The 21833-nt window shown below is 32.3% G+C and overlaps 1 protein-coding gene across 2 annotated transcripts; it reads left to right on the forward strand.

Annotated features, from left to right (window-relative positions):
• Positions 1-14438: 14438 nt before the first annotated feature.
• On the forward strand, positions 14439-21789 carry LOC7487515 (auxin response factor 6). Of its 2 annotated transcripts, none has more exons than XM_024586150.2 (14): positions 14439-15337; positions 15859-15971; positions 16421-16519; positions 16602-16658; positions 16757-16912; positions 17051-17135; positions 17741-17831; positions 18204-18368; positions 18443-18565; positions 18959-19034; positions 19195-19342; positions 19468-20618; positions 20806-20996; positions 21366-21789. In XM_024586150.2, exons 1-14 carry the CDS (start codon positions 15295-15297, stop codon positions 21562-21564), a joined length of 2697 nt encoding a protein of 898 aa, XP_024441918.1. In that variant the 5' UTR covers positions 14439-15294; the 3' UTR covers positions 21565-21789. The 2 variants fall into 2 exon arrangements, with proteins under 2 accessions (XP_024441918.1, XP_024441921.1); XM_024586153.2 differs by having other exon boundaries at positions 19474-20618.
• The last annotated feature ends 44 nt before the right edge of the window (positions 21790-21833 follow it).

A 21833-nucleotide genomic window follows, 5' to 3' on the forward strand; every position in this document is an offset into this window, starting at 1 on the left:
ACCAGGTCATCGGGTCGGCCGGATCAATCTCTATTTAAATAAAAAATTCAAAACGGCGTCGTTTTAGTAAAAAAAAACAAAAGTCAACGGGTTGCAACCGGGTTTTTGACCGGGTCATGACTTTTCCTATTTTTTCATCAACCCCGCCTGGTTCCAGCCTCGGGTTGGCCGGGTTCCGGGTCAACCCGCCAGGCCGGGTTTCAAAACAAAAAGTTTTTGGTAAAGTTTAGGGCAAGAAAAAAAAAAAGTTTAAGATGTTAAGTGCTAACCTATCCTCGAGGAGGGTGGGAGGGGATTTTGTTAAGAGAGGAAAAACTTAGGGAATTTACTTGTTTTTTTTTTACCCTTCAAAAAAACTATCATTTGTTCTATCTCTTCCTTACACATAATTGAATCCCTCCAACATACATACATTAGTTATCTTTTAAAGTACAATTAAATTAAGATTTAATTTGAAATCCAATGGACTTCTTTGTCATATAATTTTTACCCTTTAAAACTTGATCACACAAAACATGCACAAATGGCCAAAACCCTAGTATTTCTAAGGACATATTTCAGGGGTCAAAGTCTGAAATCTTCCCCGGAAACTGTTAAGTTGAAGCCCGAGAGAGGCAGGGCGGGGTTTAGGAGCTGGGGGAGGACTGTTCATGTTCTGTATTGTTCTTGGTGTTTTTATATAAAAAAATAAAAAAAATATTATTTTAATACATTTTCAAACGAAAAGTATCTTAAAAAGTAATCGGTACTATATTCTCAAACGCTCCAGAAATTATCGACATGCCTGTTCAATACTTTTTTTATATATATAATTCAAAACCCACACTTCAGATGTTGTTGAATGTTTCACTAGAAACCAGGAATCAAATTTCAATTCCCATTATGATTCATTTGGAGCCACCCTCCCTAGATGTTCTTCCACCAACAATCATTGAAGAACTCCAAATTTCCAAGAATCTCATCCAAAGCTTCTCCATCGTAGCATTCCATGGATTTGTGCATGAGATTATGATCTTAATATCTTTATATTATGAAATATATTTTGGTAGAATCTTTCTTCAACTCCTTATAAAAATCCAATGACCCGAATACGAGAACCCCTGGTCTCATCAAATCATCTTCAAAGTAAAGCAATTCAAAAAAGGAACCATCAAAGAATAAATAATACACTTACTTTAGATGATGACTATTTTTACTTTTTATTTTCATAAAAAATATTGTAAAAATTTATAATATAAAAAATAATATTTTTTTAATATTAATAATAATATTTTTTCAAATTTATTAATTATTATATTAATAATATTAAATATAATAATATTTATAACACAAATCATAATATTTTTAATATTCATACTATTAATTATAATACAAATAATAATATTAATAACACAAATCATAATATTTTTAATATTCATACTATTAATTATAATACAAATAATAATATTAATAACACAAATAATACTATTTTTTATATGAATATTTAAAATTATAATAAAAATCATAATATTTATCACATAAATAATTACATTAAGAATTCCAAGGGTGATTATAATACAAATAATAATATTTTTTATATCAATACTTTGAGTTATAATAAAAATAATAATATTTTTTATTTGAACACTTTGAGTTATAAGAGAAATAATAATATTTGTAATACACATTATTATATTAAGAAAACCAAAGAATATTTATAACACAGATTATTTGGGTCTTGGCGAGGACCCAAGCGAATTGGGTCTTGAGAAAAGACCCATTAGAGTTGGGTCTTGCGCAGGACACATTGTTATTGGGTCTTGCGCTGAACCAACTGCATTGGGTCCAACGCAAGACCTGGTCGCGTCCAGACCCAATGTTGGGTTGGGCGTGGACGTGTCCACACCTAACATGGAGGTGGACCTGGACGCGTCCATGCCCAATCAGGTTGTTGGGCGCGGGGCATGTCCGGACCCAAGTTGGGTGGTCTTTGGGCCGTGGACGGACCCAAGTGGGCTGGGGCGTTGTCTTAACCCAGGAGGTGGGGTTGATGCCCAATCCCATAGGGGTGGGGTCCTTGACCGCACCAAACAGGCTTGGGGTTTGGGTTCGTGGCCAGACCCAAGGGGGTAGGGCTCAGTGCCTTTTCCCGAACCTAAGCGGGGTGAGGGGCATGGGTTCGTGCCTGGACCCAAGCGAGGTGGGGGCATGTGTCTGTCATTGCTCGGACCCAAGGGGTGATGGGCGTTGTGTCTGCCTGTGTGCCCTGGACACACCAGCCCAGCACCACGTGTGCGCTTGGGTGTGCCCTGCGCACAACTAGGGCAGCCTTAGCGACATGTGTCACCACGTGGGGCGCATGACCGAAGGGAATTGGATCCTGATGAAGGCCCATTACCATTGGGTCCTGACGCAGGACCATTTGAAAGATTAAAATATAAATTATTGTTCTTATTATCATTATTGTCATTAATAAATTTGAAATAAAATATTATTACCATAAAAAAAAACCATATAGTTGATTTGAAGGATAAAATTTAAAATTATTATTGTTGTTGTTATTTGTGCTATAAATATTATCATTTTTATTATAATTGAAGGTATTAATATTAAAAATACTATTATTTGTGTTATAAATATTACTATTTTTATTATAGTTCAAAGCATTAATATCAAAAATATTATTATTTGTGGTATGAATATTATTATTTGCGGTACAAATATTTTAATATTTATTATAATTGAAAGTAATAATATTTATTTTTATTGTAGTTCAAAGTATTAATATAAAAAATATTATTATTTGTGGTACACAAATTATTGTTTTTATTATCATTAAAAGTATTAATACTAAAAATAGTATTATTTATAGTATAAATATTATTATTTGCGGTATAAATATTTTTTTATTGTTATAATCGAAAGTATTAATATTAAAAATAGTATTATTTGTGTTCTGAATATTATGATTTTTATTATAATTCAAAGGGTGTGACCCAGTGCATAGGCAAGGCAGCCCAAACGCCAGGTCTCACCACGTGGCGCACGGGTTTGTTCCAATGCAAGTGCAGGCAGCCCAAGTGCCAGGTGTCCCTATGTAGGGGCATGGGTCTGGCTCACGCACAGGGCAAGGACAAGCCAACCCTAGCACCACGTGGTGCTCGGGTCTGACCTAGCGCAAGGGTAGGTCAGCCCAAGCGCCATGTCTCCTCACGTGGGGGCGCGGGCCTAGCTGACACCCAGGGCAGCCCCACCAAAACTTGAAGTGATCATTTTCTTTTAAACCATCCATTCAATGTCAAATGCATCCCAGTAAAAAGACAACTCCACCCCTCCCCCGCTGCCCTTGCAACTCTTTGTGGTAAGGGCTAGGTTGCCATTATATTGCTCCAATACACAATGCTTTGAGTCTAGGTAAACAGTAAGAGGGGCACTGAGCCGTTTTAGTATATTGTATAATTTGAAGAAAAAATAAAAATTATTCTAAAACTCCGTAATACACAGACATTGATTTCATGACTGCATAGTACTCGAACAATAGTTTTATGGCTCTACCATCATTTGTCTAGAAAAGGAACCCTCCCTCGTCAAAGAAAAAGAGGAAAATTTAGAGAGATATTTCCATTCTCTAAGAGTAGAGATCCCCTTGTACATGCATACAAACTTCTAGTTTTAGATAAATTTTATGACAATCAAGTTCTTAAAGAGTTTTTTTTTTTAACCCAAGAACCCTCCATTTTTGCATAATTCATAGAATGTATTTTTAGAATATATTTTTTATTTAATAATATGATAATAAAATAGATATTCATAGAAAAGATAATGAAAAGACTATGGAATAAATAAAAAAATCATGTATTGATATTTTTACTCACCTATATAAAAACGAAATATAAGAATAGTAAATTTTACAAATTTATATAAAACATTTACATTAAGAAAATGAAAAAATAGATATTTTATTCTTATTTAATATTAATAAGAAAATTATTTTAAATTTTTTGCATATTAGGCTAATACATAATTATTAATAAAGCAATCGCTAATATCATCATAAAAAAGCCAAGATCTTCTTAAACACAATGATATAATTGGATAATTCCTTGTATATTATTTTAATAAATTGATTTAAAGAGATTTTTTATCAAAAAGAAAAAAAAGAAATAAAAGGATATGTTAGAAGAAGGCAGCCCAAGATAAAAAAGTCTAGGCGTATATGGGTTTGGAAGGTTAGGCCCATGTGTCTGACTTTTTTTGTAACACGTGACGACACAAGTTTAGGCATACAACGTATTGTTTTCTAAATGAATTTCTAGCCACCTCTAGTAATTGAAAAATCAAGGTATGAGTTTTTCTATCAAAACAATTTAAATTTCAACTTTTTTCACTTAAAAATACCCCCAAGAGCTTTTATAAAACCATTTCCTACCCTAAACTATAATCACTCTAAAACAAAAATCCATCTAAATCTTAAACAACTTTATGGGTCTTGATCTATTTTTCTTACAACATGTTCAAAGAACGACACTACCTTCATTGAACTCTCTATCCAAGAATAATCAATTGACATCAAAATCAATTTTTTTATGACTGAAATATGACCAACCAAACACTTTCTCTATTATCTCTCTTTATTCAACGACTCTTTCCCCTCTAAAATTTTAATGATTGGAACATAAAACAAATGAAGTTCAGGATTGAAATGTAAAAGCCTCAATGATATTAAAACTAAAATTTTTGATGATTTTAGTTTTTTTATGGATTAGAATCAACCATTAAAATTTGATAAGGAAGAAACTTAAGATGTTATTAAGCTTAAGGTTTGTAAAAATCCTAAAATTTCTATAAGTTGGGATCTATAAGGATTCACTCATGAAAGTAAATGGACCAACCTATTCTTGATAGCCAATAATCAATTATTCAAAGTTGATGTTTGAAGAATTTCAAGATAGTTTTGGTGTTGTCAAAAAAAATGTATTGCTAAAAAAAACATCCTAGTTGTTATTAATGAAAATAAAGTTATGTTGGATTTTGAATTCAATACTCGATTAAGAAATCTTGGCCTGCCACATGTAGTAAAGAATGAGAAAGGCTTGGGTTGGCCAATAAGAAAAAATATTATCTTTAGTGTTGCACACAACTTGGATTATCTGTATAATCATGTTGATAGCAGGTATTGTATTTCTAATGAAAAGATTGAGCATGTAAAGGGTTGATAAATTTTGATTAGACATCCATGAGATTAAAGTGAGAGAAGTTTGAACTCGATGATGAGTTCTCTCTAATCCGGCAAGACTAATGCAAGGATTTTTTTCCTAATGCACAACATTATGTTAATAAACATACATTTTAATTTGATTGTTGATTCAGGTTAAGATTTTGCTACGAAATTCTAGAGGCCCTATTTCCTAAAAGGTTAAAATCTTATAGCCATTTAAGGTCAGAAAGACATTCAAATAAGGCCCATAAGTTATTGTTTAGAAATTACCATATTTTTCAAGTTGATTTATAACTATTTTTCCTTTTTGGTTTAGAACATTTTTTTTCTAGCTTTACTTAGAATTTTTTTTTCTAGTATATAAGCTACCTAGTATAGTATAGTTGCACCCCACCCTACCCCCCATGCCTTTTCTCTCTCTCTCTCTCTCTCTATTATCTCTTAGTCTCTACTCTCTACTGACTGAATTTGATTGATGTTTAAAAGACTTTCTTGTTATAAAACCTCAAAAAACATGAACTAAGAAATTTAAAAAGAAAGAAGAAGGAAGATGTTGTTTCAAGTACGAGGACAAGGGATACATCTCATCTTCTTCGAGATGGCTACCGCTTAATAACTTCTTAGATGTCCACATCTCTTGTTTTATGTATAATTGTTTGCCCACTTAATTTTTCAAGTTTTTAAGGATATGAAACTGATGTTTTTATGACACACTTGAGAATTTCATTTGGTTTTCTCTTAATTCTCTCATTTTTATTTGAATTTGGAAAATTCATGTGTTAAAACCACTAGCTGCACGATGCATGCCCATGGCTTGGTAGTAAATGTGGCTACCAATTTGGTCTTTAATCTGGAAGTGGTGGGGGAAGTTGGTTCCTGGAAGAATTAGGCAGTTGGTCTCAAGAACTCAATCTTACCTGAGTTCTTTCTCTGTTGGATGTCGCTCCATGTTAAAAGAAAGGGCTCATTAAGGTTATTGAAGACATTCTTCAAAATGTTGTTGTTACTAATGGAATTGATATTGGGTCCATATAATTAATATTTTTTTATTATGGGCCTTGGTTTTTTAGTAGTGTTTGTTGAATCTTGAAACTTGACAAGCAAAAATATGTTTTCATTGTTTCACCTGGGGTTAATTACCTTTCCTTCAATTTAGAGATTCATATGGAACAATTTAGGCATATATGGAAAATGTTGGGAAGTTTGAAGGCTCTAATGGTATTGGATCTCCAGACTTCAATAAAAAAAACCAACCTAGACCTAACTGAACAAATTCGGTTTGAACCAATTTTTTATTTGGTTTGGGTCAATTTTTTCATAAACTAAAAAATCCGATTCGGTTGGATTTTTTGGCATAAACCAAACCAAACCGGACTGTGAACACATCTAGCTTTATTAAAATTAACATTAATTAGAACTGTTGAGACTGTTAAATATTATGTTTTTTTAATTAAAAAAAACAGTTGTTTTTATAAACTAAGGTATGAGGGATAATTAAAACTAATATGTAGGCGATTATTAGATGACATGTGCACTAAACTAATATGTATGAGGATTCATATGGAGATATTACTTATGTTTATGGAAAGACTCACATGATATTTGTTTAAGTAATTCTTAAACTTGAGATTACTAAATTATCTTATATAGAGAATTATGTGTTTTGATCCTGACAAAACGTTATTGAAAAACGGGTGAATATTGGGTACAATATAAACTATATAAAAAAAGGTATTTCAGTTATCAATAGAAGATTCATCACCCTAGGTGAATTATGAAAAATACTTCATATGTTTTCGAATAGTATTGATTGTAAAATATTTGTTCATGGTGGAATGAGATTTGAAAATGATTTCAAATCTTATTAAAAAAACCAATGACTATAGTATTAAGAAGAAATATGATTTGACAAAACAGACACACTTCATGCTCAAATATCTAAATCGGAACATTCATCATCATGGGATAACAATTACACTAATAAACTGATCACTGAAAGGTTAAGTAAAATTATATATAACTTTTCTAATATTTGAAGGATTAGGATTATGGTAAATGTTGTTTTGATTAGGATTATGATTTATATTTAAGCCAATATTTTAGGAATCATTTGTAAGAAATTAAACTAGGGTGATTAATCAAGTAAGACTTAAAAATAAATAAGTTTTTAAAATCAAGGATAAAAATGTGATTAGTACAACGAATTGCAATTCTAGAGCTAGAAAAATCAAGTAGGGACTTGATTGCAAGAGTTTCTAAAACTAATATATATATATTCAAGAGGAAAAGTGATATTTTTCCATTAATAGAGTTATCATATTTTTCCTATAAGTAGAATAATATATTGATCAAAGAGACACACCTAAAAACACAAAAAAGAAATAATTTTCAATTCAAATCATAACAATCATTATCTTTTAGGAGACTTCTGATTTGGTGATTTATATGGATTACTATTAGGGACCAAATAATTGGATGATTTAAGATTACCTAGCTTTAAATAGCTAAACAAACCCTAGAAACTAGATTTGATATTTAGGTAATCTTTGATAAAACCCTAAACAACCCTACGTTGTTTAACAAGATCCTTGGGACTCTTGAAAAAATTTAAAATTATTCTTTTTGCTATTTTTATATGTTACGGGAAAACCAACAACTTGACGCTAATAAATTTACTAGACCAAACTTTTTAAACTAGTACCAAAATGTAAGAATTGTTCTTAAGCAAAAAAAAAAGTTTATATGTTATTTAAAATTTGGTTCGTTTTGTACTTGATGATATTGATGATGAAATTAAAAATGAATATCAATGTCATATTGATGATAATGAACAAGTTACATATGTGATGTTAGCTAGCATATCAACTAAACTTCAAAGGTAACATGATAATATAGATGGCAATACTATACTTATGTATCTTAAAAAGTTGTTTGATGTGGCTAATAAGATTAAGAGATATGTGACCTCTTAGAAATTATTCTACTTTATCATTATAGAAGGTTTTTCTATGAACACCCACATTCTAAAAATGTTTCGTTATATTAAGAAATTAGGCTAATTGAGCTTTATCATAAACCTGAGTTAAATATTGATTTGGTTTTGTAGTCCTTACTTTAAAGCTTTTTTAGTTCATTATAAACTATCACATGAATAAGTTGGATGGTTAGTTACAATAATTGCTTAATATGCTTAAAATTGATGAAAGGGCCTTTAAGAAGGAAAAATGTTTTGTTCCCCTACTCCAGTCTTCTAAAAAGCCTAAGAAGAAGAATAAGAAAAATAAGGGTTCTATCTTTATAGTATAAAAGCCTATTAGGAGCATAAAAAAATACAAGGGTGTTTGTCATCATTATGGAAAAAAATCCACTAGAGGAAGAACTACAAAGAGTATCTTACAGCTTTAAAAGCTAATAAGTTAATTGAAGCTTTTACTTTATGAGTGTTTATAATTGAAAATTATCTTTCTACTTCACATGATAGTTCTTGTGTATTAGATATCGAATATGGTTTTCAAATTTGTAAAAATATGTAGGAACTAAAGTAAATTAGAATATTGCATAAAGATGAAATGGGCATATGAGTTAGCAAATAGAGCAAGAATTGTTGTATTAATTATATAAACTTATTATTTAAGTTTGTGTAATGGACTGATACTAGAACTTCATAATTGTTATATTGTTTTTTTTATAATAATAATATTTATTATGGATCTGGTATTTATACGAATAGTTTATATATACTTGATTTAAATATACCTATATTTAATATAAATAGTACGAAGAATAAATTAGATAATCAATATCCATAATATTTATAGAGTTATAGATGAGACCATATCAATGAAACAAGAATTTTTAAGTTATATAAATAAGAATATATTGGTAATTATGATTATGAATTATACAAAACTTGTGAAACTTATTTATTGAGTAAGATGACCAAAACACCTTTTACAGAAAAGAGTAAAATATCTAATGAATTGTTAGGTGTAAAATACACATGTATAAATAGGTTAATGACAATTTGCGCTATAGGTTGATAAACGTCTCCTTACATTAGCCAATGACCGTTTTAGATATGATTGTTTGTACTTAATGAACCATAAGCTTGAATCATTTGAAAGGTTTAAATAATTCAAAAAAATAAAATTTAAAAACAAACTAGAAAGAGTAATAAAATATTTTGATCAGATGAAGGTGGATAATACTTTAGCCAAGAATTTCAAGATTATCTAAAAGAGAATGAAATTTTATCATAATTGACACCTCTTAGAACACCATAATATAATGATGTTTATAAAAAGAGAAATCATATTATATTGGATATAGTATAGTCTATGATGAATTATACAAATCTTTTGTATTTTTTCTAAGGCTATGCTCTACAAACTGTCATTTCTTTTTTAAATAGAATTCCAATAAAATCTATTGATAAGATTGTATATCATATATGGTAAGAGACCAAACTTATTATACTTAAGGATTTAGAAATGTAATGCTTATATAAAGTGTATAGTATTTAAAAAGTTGAGAGCTAAATCAAATAAATTGTTAGGTATTATTTCTACTATTTCATTGAGCAAATAAAGTTTATCTTAAGACATGCTATCTTTCTAGAAAAAAAATGTTTTTGAAAGGAGAAGTGGCAAGAAAATAGAAATTGAAGATGTTCAAGAACCACAAACTGATATCCAAATAGAACTTGAGCCTAAAGCTATAACATTGAATGCTCAACATAAAGCTTAAGAAACATAATAATTTTATATATATGACATGACATGACATGTACTAATGAGATATAAATTTCTCATGAAAATTAAAAATGATGAGTTACTCATACTTGATGAGCCTGCCAACTAAATAAGAGTAATATTTAATAGTTATCTACAAAATGGCTTAGGTCATGAAATTTGAAATGGATTCTATATACATTTATTAGGTATGAAGCTTGATTAATCCACTTGAAGAGATAAAAACCATTGAATTGAAAGACTGACGTGAATAACAATGTACAAATATACAAAGTTATACTAGTTATATAAAATTACAAATAAACACAAGGAGTTAACTTTGATGAAAATTTATTGCTGGTATCTATGCTAAAATCCATAAGGATTCTAGCAGTGTCATTGGACTTAACCAAGCAAGTCAACTTTGAAATCTCTTGACATAACTCCTTGTCTAACCTAAGTTTCAAATTAAATATTGTGAGAGTTGACTCGATGTGATCTGGTCGACTTCGTGGGTTCAAAGATAACTTGGATAACCGATGAAAACTCAGTTTGACTTAATAAATTCAAGATGACATTATGTTTCTAAAATATTGAGATAAAGACATCTTGGATCGACCTGACTCAACTTTGACTAGCTAGCCAAACCTGCAACTTGAATCATGGACCCGACTGTGTTTGATAACTTCATCTTCTTTAAAATAATTTTTTATTTACTTATATGATAAAAAAGCATATGTTTGCACAAAAGCAACCAGATAACATTTTAAAAAATAATCATGATGAGATGCACAAAAAAACATTTTCTGATATTATAAAAAGATTGTTATTATCTCGTCTGAACTTAAACTAAATATTCAATGAAATTTAGTAAATTAATATGTACAACATATACTTAATTAATATAAGAATTAAATAAATTTAAATTGAAGGGAAAATAATTTTTTTTCTAGTTAAAAACAAGTTAGGCGCATGTGTCTGGGTAGCTTAGCTTGTCTGGCCCATCATAAATCAGCTTAGACACTTTAACCTGCTAGGCTAAGCCTACGGGACAAGGATTTTTTTTAAAAAAAAATGGGTGGATAACATATCGTATGCCTAATATGAAAAAAATACAACAAATAACACGTCATCTAGAAACGTAGTTTTCAACCACAATTTAGGTTAAACCGAATAGTGCTAACTCTCAATCTCCTCTATCTTGTTACTTGTTTAACCATCATTGCAACAACTAGTTTATTTACATTGCTACCATCACCACTTTCTCATCATTACTACAATATCCATCATAACCCTACCATTACCACCAAGATTATCTTTGCTACTATCAACACAACCAATATTATCATATAACAACCATAAACACCATTGACAACAACACCATAACCATCACTATCACTGCTAATATCACCATCATCTCCATTATAACCACCACCGCCACCTCTTACTCTATCATACCATTACAACTCCATTGTCACCATCACATAGCAAACCACCATCATAATCACTATCATAACCGTTAATGGTAACACCATTATAACATTATCACCACCACCATTATCACTAATAAAAACACCTTCATCTCCAAAATCTTATTATTATTATTTAAGAAAAATATTTTTTTAACTTAGCAGAACAATGAAAAATAATATCATTTATAAAAATATTTTTTTTTAAAAAAAACACACTTTTAGGTTCGAATAACTAATCCCTTTAATTTTTTTATATTCTATATCATCTATTATGTCCTTTTGTTTTTCTCTCTCAACCTCTATAATTACTTTTTCTTGCCACAAGGCCATTGTCATAATCTTGGTGTTTATTAAAGTTATTTGTTGTTGTCGTTGTTTGTGTTATTGTTGACTAGTGATGTTAGAGAGAGAAAGAAACAATGGGAAAAGAAAGGGAGGTCATGTTATGAGAGAGAAAGAAACAATGGGAAAAGAAAGCAAAGTCATGTTATGAGAGTAAAAGAAACATAAGGAAAAGAAAGCGAAGTCACAATGTCTTGGTTTCTTTTCTACATTAGAAATTGAATTTCATATTTAATTTATGATTTTTTAAAACTTTTTTGGTGTTATTTATTATGTTTCATTTATGATTTTCTTATATTTTCTTTAATTTGAATATAAATAATAATATTAAGAAAAAAAACAGAAAATTACAAAACAAAACCTAAAAAAACAATTCTTTATGTTCTAGAGGCAACCAATGTTCCAATTAAACATGATACATGTCTCAAAGTATATGAAGTTTCAGTTTGCCAAAACATGATTAAGCTTATAAATGATGGGGTGGATGACATTTCTCACATAAATTTAAAAGACTCAGTTATCTTCTAGTCTTATCACAAACTTTAATATAACTACTAGATGTTGATCCAGACTATGTTGTAGGGTCGAACTATTATTTTTTTTATATAAAAAATAATATTCAAGATAAGATTAAAATTCCTTTTTTTAAAAAAAAGCAACCCCATAAAAAAAGTCAAACCAACTCAGGTCAACCTGCCAGATTTGCAGCTTAGGTCATGAGATCAGGATAACCCAGTAGAAAAAAAAATGAAGAAAACTACAAGGCCCATTGTTGAAAAAAAACCAATATCGATTGACGAAATCAAAAAAGAAAATAAGTAAATAATAATAATAATAATAATAGTAATAATAAAATATATCAAGCCACGGTAACTTTCGAAACCCATTAATTCAAGTCATTAGACCGAAAGCACCCCATTTGAAAAAACCACGAAGCTCAATTCTCAACCAATAAAATATTGAATAATGAAATTGAAAAAAATACTAATTAAAAGAATGAGGATCAACATTGAAATAAAAAATAAATTAGAGGACAACTAAATGTTTTTGATTGAAGGGTGAAATTGAACTAATCAAATGTTGAAGGATTGAATTAGAAATAAAAAAAAGTATACAAAAGAATCCAAAATAAGAATTAACAATTTAAAGAATGCAGATCAACATGGAAATAAAAAATAAATTAGAGAATAACTAAATCTTTCTGATTAAATAGTGAAATTAAAAATAAAAATCAATTTAATAAATGGACAATTCGAAGTATGATGATCATAATTGAAACAAAAAATAAATAAGATGACAACTATAAAATTTTAATTGAAGAATGAAATTGAAAAGAGAAATCAATGTAACAAAATGATAAAAAAATGAGAACCAAATTGAAAAAAAAAAGCATATAGAAAAATAAGATTGAATGATAAAATTGAAAACAAATTAAAATTTTAGCTAAAAATTAAAAGAATAAGAATTGGAGTTTAAATATCAATAAATAAGGGACAACTCTAAAATTATATATAACTAACATGAATTTCAAGGTGAGGAGAGCAAAAAAGAAAAGAAAGTGTTGCTGATATTGAATTGCCGCATCAACACTGTCACTCGTTGCTTCAATAAAAAAATGACAAAATAATACTTTTAACAACACAATAAAAAAAAGCTTTTAGTTGTTGGGAGTCTTGTGTATTGTTTCAATACACAGTACATCGAGTCTTGTGTTAAAAGATATTTTTATATTTTTTAAATTTTATTAATGAAAAAATCCAACAACATAAAAAGCCTAATTTGTTATACAACAAAATTAATCATAGCCATTGATTCCAACAAAACTTCTATTAAAACCTAAAATATCTATTTCGGATACATTGTTTTAATAGATCAAAATCTTTTGTTTTTCTTTTTCTCTAATCCACCGTCCATGTCCTCCATTACACGCATAAGGGTATAAATTAGACACCTAAACAATCAACTAAAGAATTTTAACAAAACCACTCGTTGGTTAATTATCATATATTATAATTTTACATACATTTAATCAAAAACTCTTTTTAAAACTTTAATTATGAAAAAATTATAATTATATATTTTTTTAAATTGCTGCTATATAAACTATTGTAATATTAAATATAATAATTGTCATGAAAACTATTGCAGTACAAAATACATATTAAACAAAAAGAATATAAAAGTTATGGAGTTCCAGCAAAAGAAAATAAAGCAAAGAAAGAAATTATATGCAACTCTCCTTCCATATGTTTTTTTTATTTGGGCATCTTATATTTATTTAAATGATGAAATTAGTCTTATTCGGTGTCTGTGGCTACCCTTTCTAATAAATACATTTCCTGAAAATCAAACTTGTATTCTTATTTTTGTAGGGATATATCAATACCTTAACTGCTAGACCAACACTTCATTGATTCTTATATATATTTAGAAATAAAGTATTTGTTAAAATTTATATTTTTAAATTTTTTTTTGAATGATGTATTAATGATAAAAGTAAATTTTTAAAATTAAAAAAAAATATTTTAATATATTTAAAATTACTTTAAAATACGGTATTTGTTAATTTTTTTTTTTAATTTTCTTGAATGATGAATTAATGATAGAAGTAAATTTTTAAAATTAAAAAAAGTATCTTAATATATTTAAAATTACTTTAAAAAACTACAGCACACGCTCTACTCTCAGACACCCTCCTCATCTCTCGCTTTCTAATAAGAAATCTGACACACTCCATCTGTTTACTTCACTCTCTTTCTTTTCTGTGTTCAGGGAGGACTCAGGAGGAGGAACCTTGGCTCGCCTAGCCTTTCTTCTCATGCTAGTATAAAAAAGACAGCTAAAAGATGGTGGCGGTTACATGTCCTCTTCATTGACTGAGCCCCCATTAAAAAGAAAAGAAAAGAGAAAAACAAAGAAAGAGGTAAAAGCAGAAGCATCAGCAGCAAGCAACACAATCACGTACTATAATATCCATCATTGCTGGGAAAAATAAACTCTCCCCATAAATCTTCCGTTTCTTCTCCTCTGTTAAGATGTTGTGAATATAGGTAGCATACAAGTGCTTGAAGCAGTGTGGTGTGGTAGCTATGAAAATGTTGCGCACTCGGTTTTTAGTCCATAGTTAATGCTATTTGGGGTGTGAAAAGATCTGGGTTTTCTCAGAGAACTCAAAATTTAGTTACATTCAACTAAGATCTAGCTTAAATGAGACGCACAAGTGAGTGCTTTTGTCGGCTGGTTAAAGCTTATTTGAAAAGCGGATGAGGCTGAAATCGATCGTGTTTTGTAGCAAAACCGGTTTCGGTTGAGGATTTAGAAACTGGGTCCGTTTCTTTGCTTTTCTTGGCTTCCAGATGAACTTGTCTTTGATGGTTTAATAGTTTTGTCATTCTTTTTTGGGTAAGAGGGAAGGTAAAAAGGTGAAGAACAGGAAGAAGAAGGCATGATAGTGTCATTGTGTGAAGGGAAGAAATTAGTGAAGATTGTTTGGGTTGTGGGTCTAAACTTGTTGCGATTGTGTTATTAAATCTCTCCCCCTCTCTCAGTCTTAATGAGGCACTCTTCAGCTGGTTTTAATCCACAAACCCACGAAGGTCTGTGTGTTTAATTATTATTGCCTCTCTATTCTTTTTTTCATTTCATTTTTGCTTCAGCTATAATTTTGGTGGCTGAGTAAATGAGATCTTGGAAAATCATATCATGCTTGGTCGATATAATCCACACTTAAACTTTGATTAAGTTCTTCAAATTTTTTTCTTCTTTAATTCTGAATTTTCTAGTCCTATGTTCAGAGAACTTACTGTGTATCCAAGTTTTGAACCTTTTCCAATGTTTTTTTTTAATTTCCCTCAATTTTCTCAGGGATCAAGCAGAGTGTTAATATAGTTCACCTTGCTGAATTTACTTCGTTTGGCTTTTTATTTTTTTCAAAAATATTTGCCCTGGTTTGGGGTTTGGGAGAAGTGATTTTCATTTAGTTTCTGTTTCAAAGCCCTTGTTCAACATTCTTAACTACTTCAAGCTAATTGGTGGCCATATTTTTTTAAAAAAGTTTTCTTCGCAAAAGTAGCAGTTTTTCATGTAATTTTATCACATTACTTTGGGGATTTTGCAGTGGAAAAGCGGGTGCTGAATTCTGAACTATGGCACGCATGTGCGGGTCCTCTTGTTTCTCTTCCTGCTGTTGGAAGCCGCGCTGTTTATTTCCCACAAGGTCACAGTGAGCAGGTTAGCAGAACTCCGATTTTAGCCTGCTTACATTCACCTGTGGATCAGATCCCTTTATTGTTAATGAATAATTATGTGTTAGGTAGAACGAGTATCTGAATATAGCCTACAAAGGCTGTCTCTTCCTTGCAGGTAGTTGAAATTTTAGAGTAATTCAGTTTGATCATTAACATCTAATGTGTAACTTACTAGTATGACATAATATAAATAATCAACAATGTGTACGAGACAATCTCTGATCATTGTGGTGCTAGTTAAGCTGATCAAGCTGCTCACCGATTCTCTTAAACGTCCACTGTATTTATTAGTGCATATTGAAAATTGAAGTTGTGCTTGTATGCAAAAATGTGTATCTGATTTTTCCTCGTTGTCACACTCGATATTGACTTATGACTGTCAACAACTCTTTGTGCTTCATTTCATTTATATTGCAATGGCCTTTTATGTAGGTTGCCGCATCAACGAACAAGGAAGTAAATGCCCAGATTCCAAGCTACCCAAGCTTGCCCGCACAACTTATCTGTCAGCTTCACAATGTGACCATGCATGTAAGACTTGCTTTGCTTTGTTAGCTTCTGGTTCTGAATATTCCTTTCGTTCTTGAAGGCACATATTATTTCTCAATTTCAGGCAGATGTTGAGACGGATGAAGTTTATGCACAAATGACCTTGCAGCCACTAAGTCCGGTATGCCTTTTTGTTTTTATTGGCCTTTTTCATTAGTTGTTCTTATGGATTACTCTATATGAGTAGCATTACATACTGACAATGACCTTGTTCTGCAGCAAGAGCAAAAGGCTGCCTACCTTCCAGCAGATATGGGCACCCCTAGCAAACAGCCAACCAATTATTTCTGTAAGACTTTGACTGCCAGTGACACAAGTACTCACGGAGGATTCTCTGTCCCTCGGCGGGCAGCCGAGAAAGTGTTCCCACCATTGGTAAATATTCAATCTAACTATGGAAGGTGTCCATCAATTTTTCAGTTCTCCAACTCTGATGAAATCCTGACCCATTGGTAAATATTCAATCTAACTATGAAATGCAACCATTAATTTCCATCTACTGTTTACTTGCAGGATTTTTCTCAGCATCCTCCAGCTCAAGAGTTGATTGCTAGGGATTTGCATGATAATGAATGGAAATTCAGACACATATTTCGCGGTTAGTTTTTTTTGTGTTTTTAACTCTGATTTTGTCAATTGAGCACCGTATTCATTCTTTATGTCAGTCTAAGTGCATCCAGTGGAGCCTCATCTTCATTTAGTTTTTTGAATTGATTGGGTTAAACACAATATGTGATGAACAGGTCAATAAACTATTGTGTATCTGACGATAAAAGTACTAAAATACTAAAACTAAGCAGTATTGTTTTTATGAATTATTGTCTTTCAAACTCATTATTTGTTTAGAGTTACAACTTATTAACTAACTGACTAATCTATATTCCTCTTTTCCTTGACTCAATTTTTAGGTCTTTTGTTTGTTATGTCATTTGCCTGCTCTATGTCTACATTATTCTCTGTAAAACTTGCTTTTTGCATGAACTGATGGTGTAAACTATATTTTTAGAGCTTTTAGATTCAAATTCTCAAAGAACCATTCTAAATTGTCATAATTAACTGACTAATCTTATTGGAATGATTCTAGTTGCTTACAACGTATGATAGAAGATGATTCTATTCTTTTTGGAGAATTTAAGCCAAACAAGAAGTTACTCTTGAATTACAGGTTCCACTCTTAACAAATTTTGACTTCTCTTTAATCAGGCCAGCCGAAAAGACACCTTCTTACAACTGGGTGGAGTGTGTTCGTGAGTGCTAAAAGACTTGTTGCTGGGGATTCAGTGCTTTTTATCTGGTATGCTGTTGGTTAGCTCCACTGTATTGATACTTTTAATTTACTTTATATTGTGTGTTTTTAGTTTAATATAGTCTAATGAACTTGGGGACACCAAGGCTGGAATCTCATCCTGATCATCTTAACTACATAGTTTGTGCACTCTCTTGGAATTCCAGTGAATGCACATGACACTATGTTTAGATTAGGAGCATAATGCACTGGCAATCTGGTAAAACATCTGTGGTCACAAGAGTCCCCACTGTATGTTATATGTAGTGCATGATGTGGATTTTTTAAGAACATCCTCGCTCTTTAAATTGTATGTATATGGTTTTCTATAAACCATGCATCTTGTTAGTGTTTCAATTGGAGCCTGTTTCTGTTCATCAGGAATGAAAAGAATCAGCTACTACTTGGCATTAGGCGCGCTACTCGACCGCAAACAGTGATGCCTTCATCAGTCTTATCAAGCGATAGCATGCACTTGGGCCTTCTTGCTGCTGCAGCTCATGCAGCTGCAACAAATAGCCGTTTTACCATATTTTACAATCCAAGGTATGATTGTGCTTGTGAAAGTGAAATTTTAAATTACTTATCTGCCCTCTAAATTTTTGTCACCTCTTATTCAGGGCTAGTCCATCAGAGTTCGTCATACCACTGGCCAAATATCTTAAAGCTGTTTATTATACTCGTGTGTCTGTTGGCATGCGCTTTAGGATGATGTTCGAAACAGAAGAATCAAGTGTCCGTCGGTACGCCCTGAACTTTTATTCACGTTCACATATGATAGTTATGATTCTTCCGTGATTGGGTTTTATCTTCTTGACATTTTGTTGACAACTGGAATGAGAAAAATCCTCCTTTCTTATTGGCCAAGGGTGACAGTTGATCAATGACAAGACAAATGTTTGCCTGGTATTTCATTAGATGGTTTGTTGTCACATTCAATTGATTAGAGTGAGAAGACATGATTTGTCCCGCCTCACTTTTCTGCACTTGTACTGCTACCTAATGCCTGCATAGGCTCTGTAATTTCTAGCTTACTTCTCTTGTTGTTTTGTTTCCTTCTTAGTGCTAAATATTCTTTCCAAAAAGCATTTTAATTTTGTTTCAATGAAGACATCTGACAGTTGTTCATTATCCAGCTACATGGGTACAATAACTGGCATAAGTGACTTGGATGTTGTTAGGTGGCCAAATTCACAATGGCGTTCAGTCAAGGTATGCCAAGAACAATCAGCGACGCTGATATTATTTATTTTTGAATAAATTAAATGCTTGGTACAAGTAGAATTTTGCCTTTGCCAAATCACCTTTCAAATATTTGCTTGCTATAATGTCCAAAACTGTATCTTAATACAAATAGAGGATGTGCATGCAGGTTGGCTGGGATGAGTCTACAGATGGGGAGAGGCAGCCAAGAGTTTCTCTTTGGGAGATTGAACCACTAACCACTTTCCCTACATATCCATCTCCATTTCCCCTAAGGCTCAAGCGGCCATGGCCACCAGGACTACCCTCTTTCCATGGTAAGCTTGTCTACACCATTTTGAGGGTTTGATGGATGCTACTATCTTATAAGCTCTCATTTTAAAGTACTTCCATGATTTTTCTTTCCTTGTTGTTCTTTTAACCTTTCACCTTACTTTGCCAGGTTTAGGCATCAAGGATGATGATCTAGGAAAGAACCCGTCCCTTATGTGGCTACGAGGAGATGGAGACTGTGGATATCAATCTTTGAACTTTCAGGGAACTGGAGTTTCACCATGGGTGCAGCCAAGAGTTGATGCTTCAATGCTAGGTTTGCAAAATGATGTCTACCAAACTATGGCTACTGCTGCCTTTCAGGAAATGAGGACTCTAGATCCTTCCAAATCATCAGCTGCATCCTTTTTGCAATTCCAGCAACACCAGAATCTCCCAACCAGGAGTGCTGCTTTAATGCAGCCACGTATGTTGCAGCAGTCTCCTCCTCAACAGACCTTTTTTCAAGGTGTTCAAGAGAATAAACATCAGTCTCAGACTCCATCCCAGTCACACCTTATTCAGCAACAACTGCTGCATCATCACTTACTTGACAGTCCACAGCAGCAGCAGCAGCCATTTCTGCAACAACAGCAACTGGCTGACCAACAGATCCCAAATGGTGTCTCTGCAATATCTCAATATGCTTCAGCCTCTCAATCCCTGACACCACCATTGCAAGCTATTTCACTGTGCCAGCAGCACAGCTATTCTGACTCAAATGGGAACCCTGCGACGAGCCCTGCTGTTTCTTCCCTGCAAAGTCTTTTGGACTCTTTTCCCCCGAATGAATCATCTCATTTGCTAAGTTGGCCTAGAATAAATCCCTTGGTAACTTCATCTGGCTGGCCCTCAAAGCGAGCTGCTGTTGAATCTCTTACTTCCTCTGGAGCTCCTCAATGCATGGTGACCCAAGTGGAGCAGCTGGGGCCACTTCACACAAGCATCACTCCTAGCTCTGTTTCTTTGCCACCCTTTCCTGGAAGAGAATGTTCAATAGACCGGGATGGTGGCACTGATCAACAAAACCATCTTCTATTCGGTGTCAACATAGAGCCATCATCTCTTCTACTGCAGAATGGAATGTCAAGTCTCAGGGGAGTTGGAAGTGATAGTGATTCCACAACTATACCTTTCTCTTCTAATTACATAAGTACTGCAGGCACCAATTTCTCGCTTAATCCAGCAATGACACCTTCAAGTTGCATTGATGATTCATGTTTCCTGCAATCCACAGAAAATGCGAGCCAAGGAAATCCACCAACCAGAACCTTTGTTAAGGTAACTTTGCAATTTGAATTAATGTTTCTTTCCGGATGCATTGTTGTGGGATTTATGGAATGCTTGTACATTTAGCATTCAAATTTTTAGTGTGTTAGTAGACTCAATTATTTCTCCATTATGAATGTATCATCTAGAAACCTCAAGCAAATATTGTCATGGATGTTAACAAAGTAATTGTTTACAGGTTTACAAGTCAGGGTCCTTTGGTAGGTCACTGGATATCACCAAATTCAGCAGCTACAATGAGTTGCGCAGTGAGCTTTCTCGCATGTTTGGCCTCGAAGGCCAACTGGAGGACCCCCTGAGATCAGGCTGGCAGCTTGTATTCATCGACCGGGAGAATGATGTTCTTCTCCTTGGTGATGGCCCCTGGCCGTGAGTTTCTCACTTTTACTTTTGGCAAATTGGTCTGACACAATTTTCTTTGTTAATCTAAAGCTCAACTTAACTAAAATCATTGAACGCATTTGATCTATATAATCTTTATATTTGTTATTGTAAAATTAAAGCATTTGATCTATAATCTTTGATGTGATATTGTAAAATATCTTAAGAAAAAGATGTAACAAGAAGAAAATGCCTTGTATAGATGTGCACGAACTTTGAAAGGCTAGATTCAGTATATAACATTCATGAAATTGATACATATGCATGCTGAACGTCTTTCATCTGGGAATTTCTATCTATTGTGTTCCAGTCTCCATCAGCCAAATTCCTGATCAATTTGGTGCTTTCTTATTACAGGGAATTTGTAAACAGTGTGTGGTACATCAAAATACTCTCACCACAAGAAGTACAGCAAATGGGAAAACGAGGTTTAGAGCTTCTGAACTCTTTTCCAATTCAGAGGCTTTCCAATGGCAGCTGTGATGACTATGCAAACCGGCAGGATTCAAAATCTTCGAGCACTGGTATAACTTCTGTGGGGTCTTTGGACTACTGAACAATTTAAGAAGTTAAGATACCACTATTTCTTCTGTACTATCAGCTTCTCTTCCACCTCTTTCAGTTTCAGAGGTGGAAGGGCAGCCTAATCCTAGCGTAAAGTTTTCATATAAGCTATTACTGTAATTAGAAAATACTGTTTCTCGTTTTCTCAAGCTATTGAATGCCTACAGTTGATATTAGGAGACAAATATTTTGCAAGCTCAGCTGTTTGCTTTTGTTATTTTGCAGTCCATTTATTATGAGCTAAATCTTACTGTAGAATGA

This window comes from Populus trichocarpa, chromosome 1 (assembly GCF_000002775.5).
Source record: "Populus trichocarpa isolate Nisqually-1 chromosome 1, P.trichocarpa_v4.1, whole genome shotgun sequence".
NCBI classification, from domain to species: domain Eukaryota; kingdom Viridiplantae; phylum Streptophyta; class Magnoliopsida; order Malpighiales; family Salicaceae; genus Populus; species Populus trichocarpa.

What these genes read in the sequence shown, in the direction of transcription:
- LOC7487515 (XM_024586150.2), top strand. Translation starts at nt 15,295, where the DNA reads ATGAGGCACTCTTCAGCTGGTTTTAATCCACAAACCCACGAAG. An exon ending in ATTCAGACACATATTTCGCG is followed by an intron (nt 17,136 to 17,740) that starts GTTAGTTTTTTT and finishes CTCTTTAATCAG; the next exon opens with GCCAGCCGAAAAGACACCTT. An exon ending in CTTGGTGATGGCCCCTGGCC is followed by an intron (nt 20,997 to 21,365) that starts GTGAGTTTCTCA and finishes TTCTTATTACAG; the next exon opens with GGAATTTGTAAACAGTGTGT.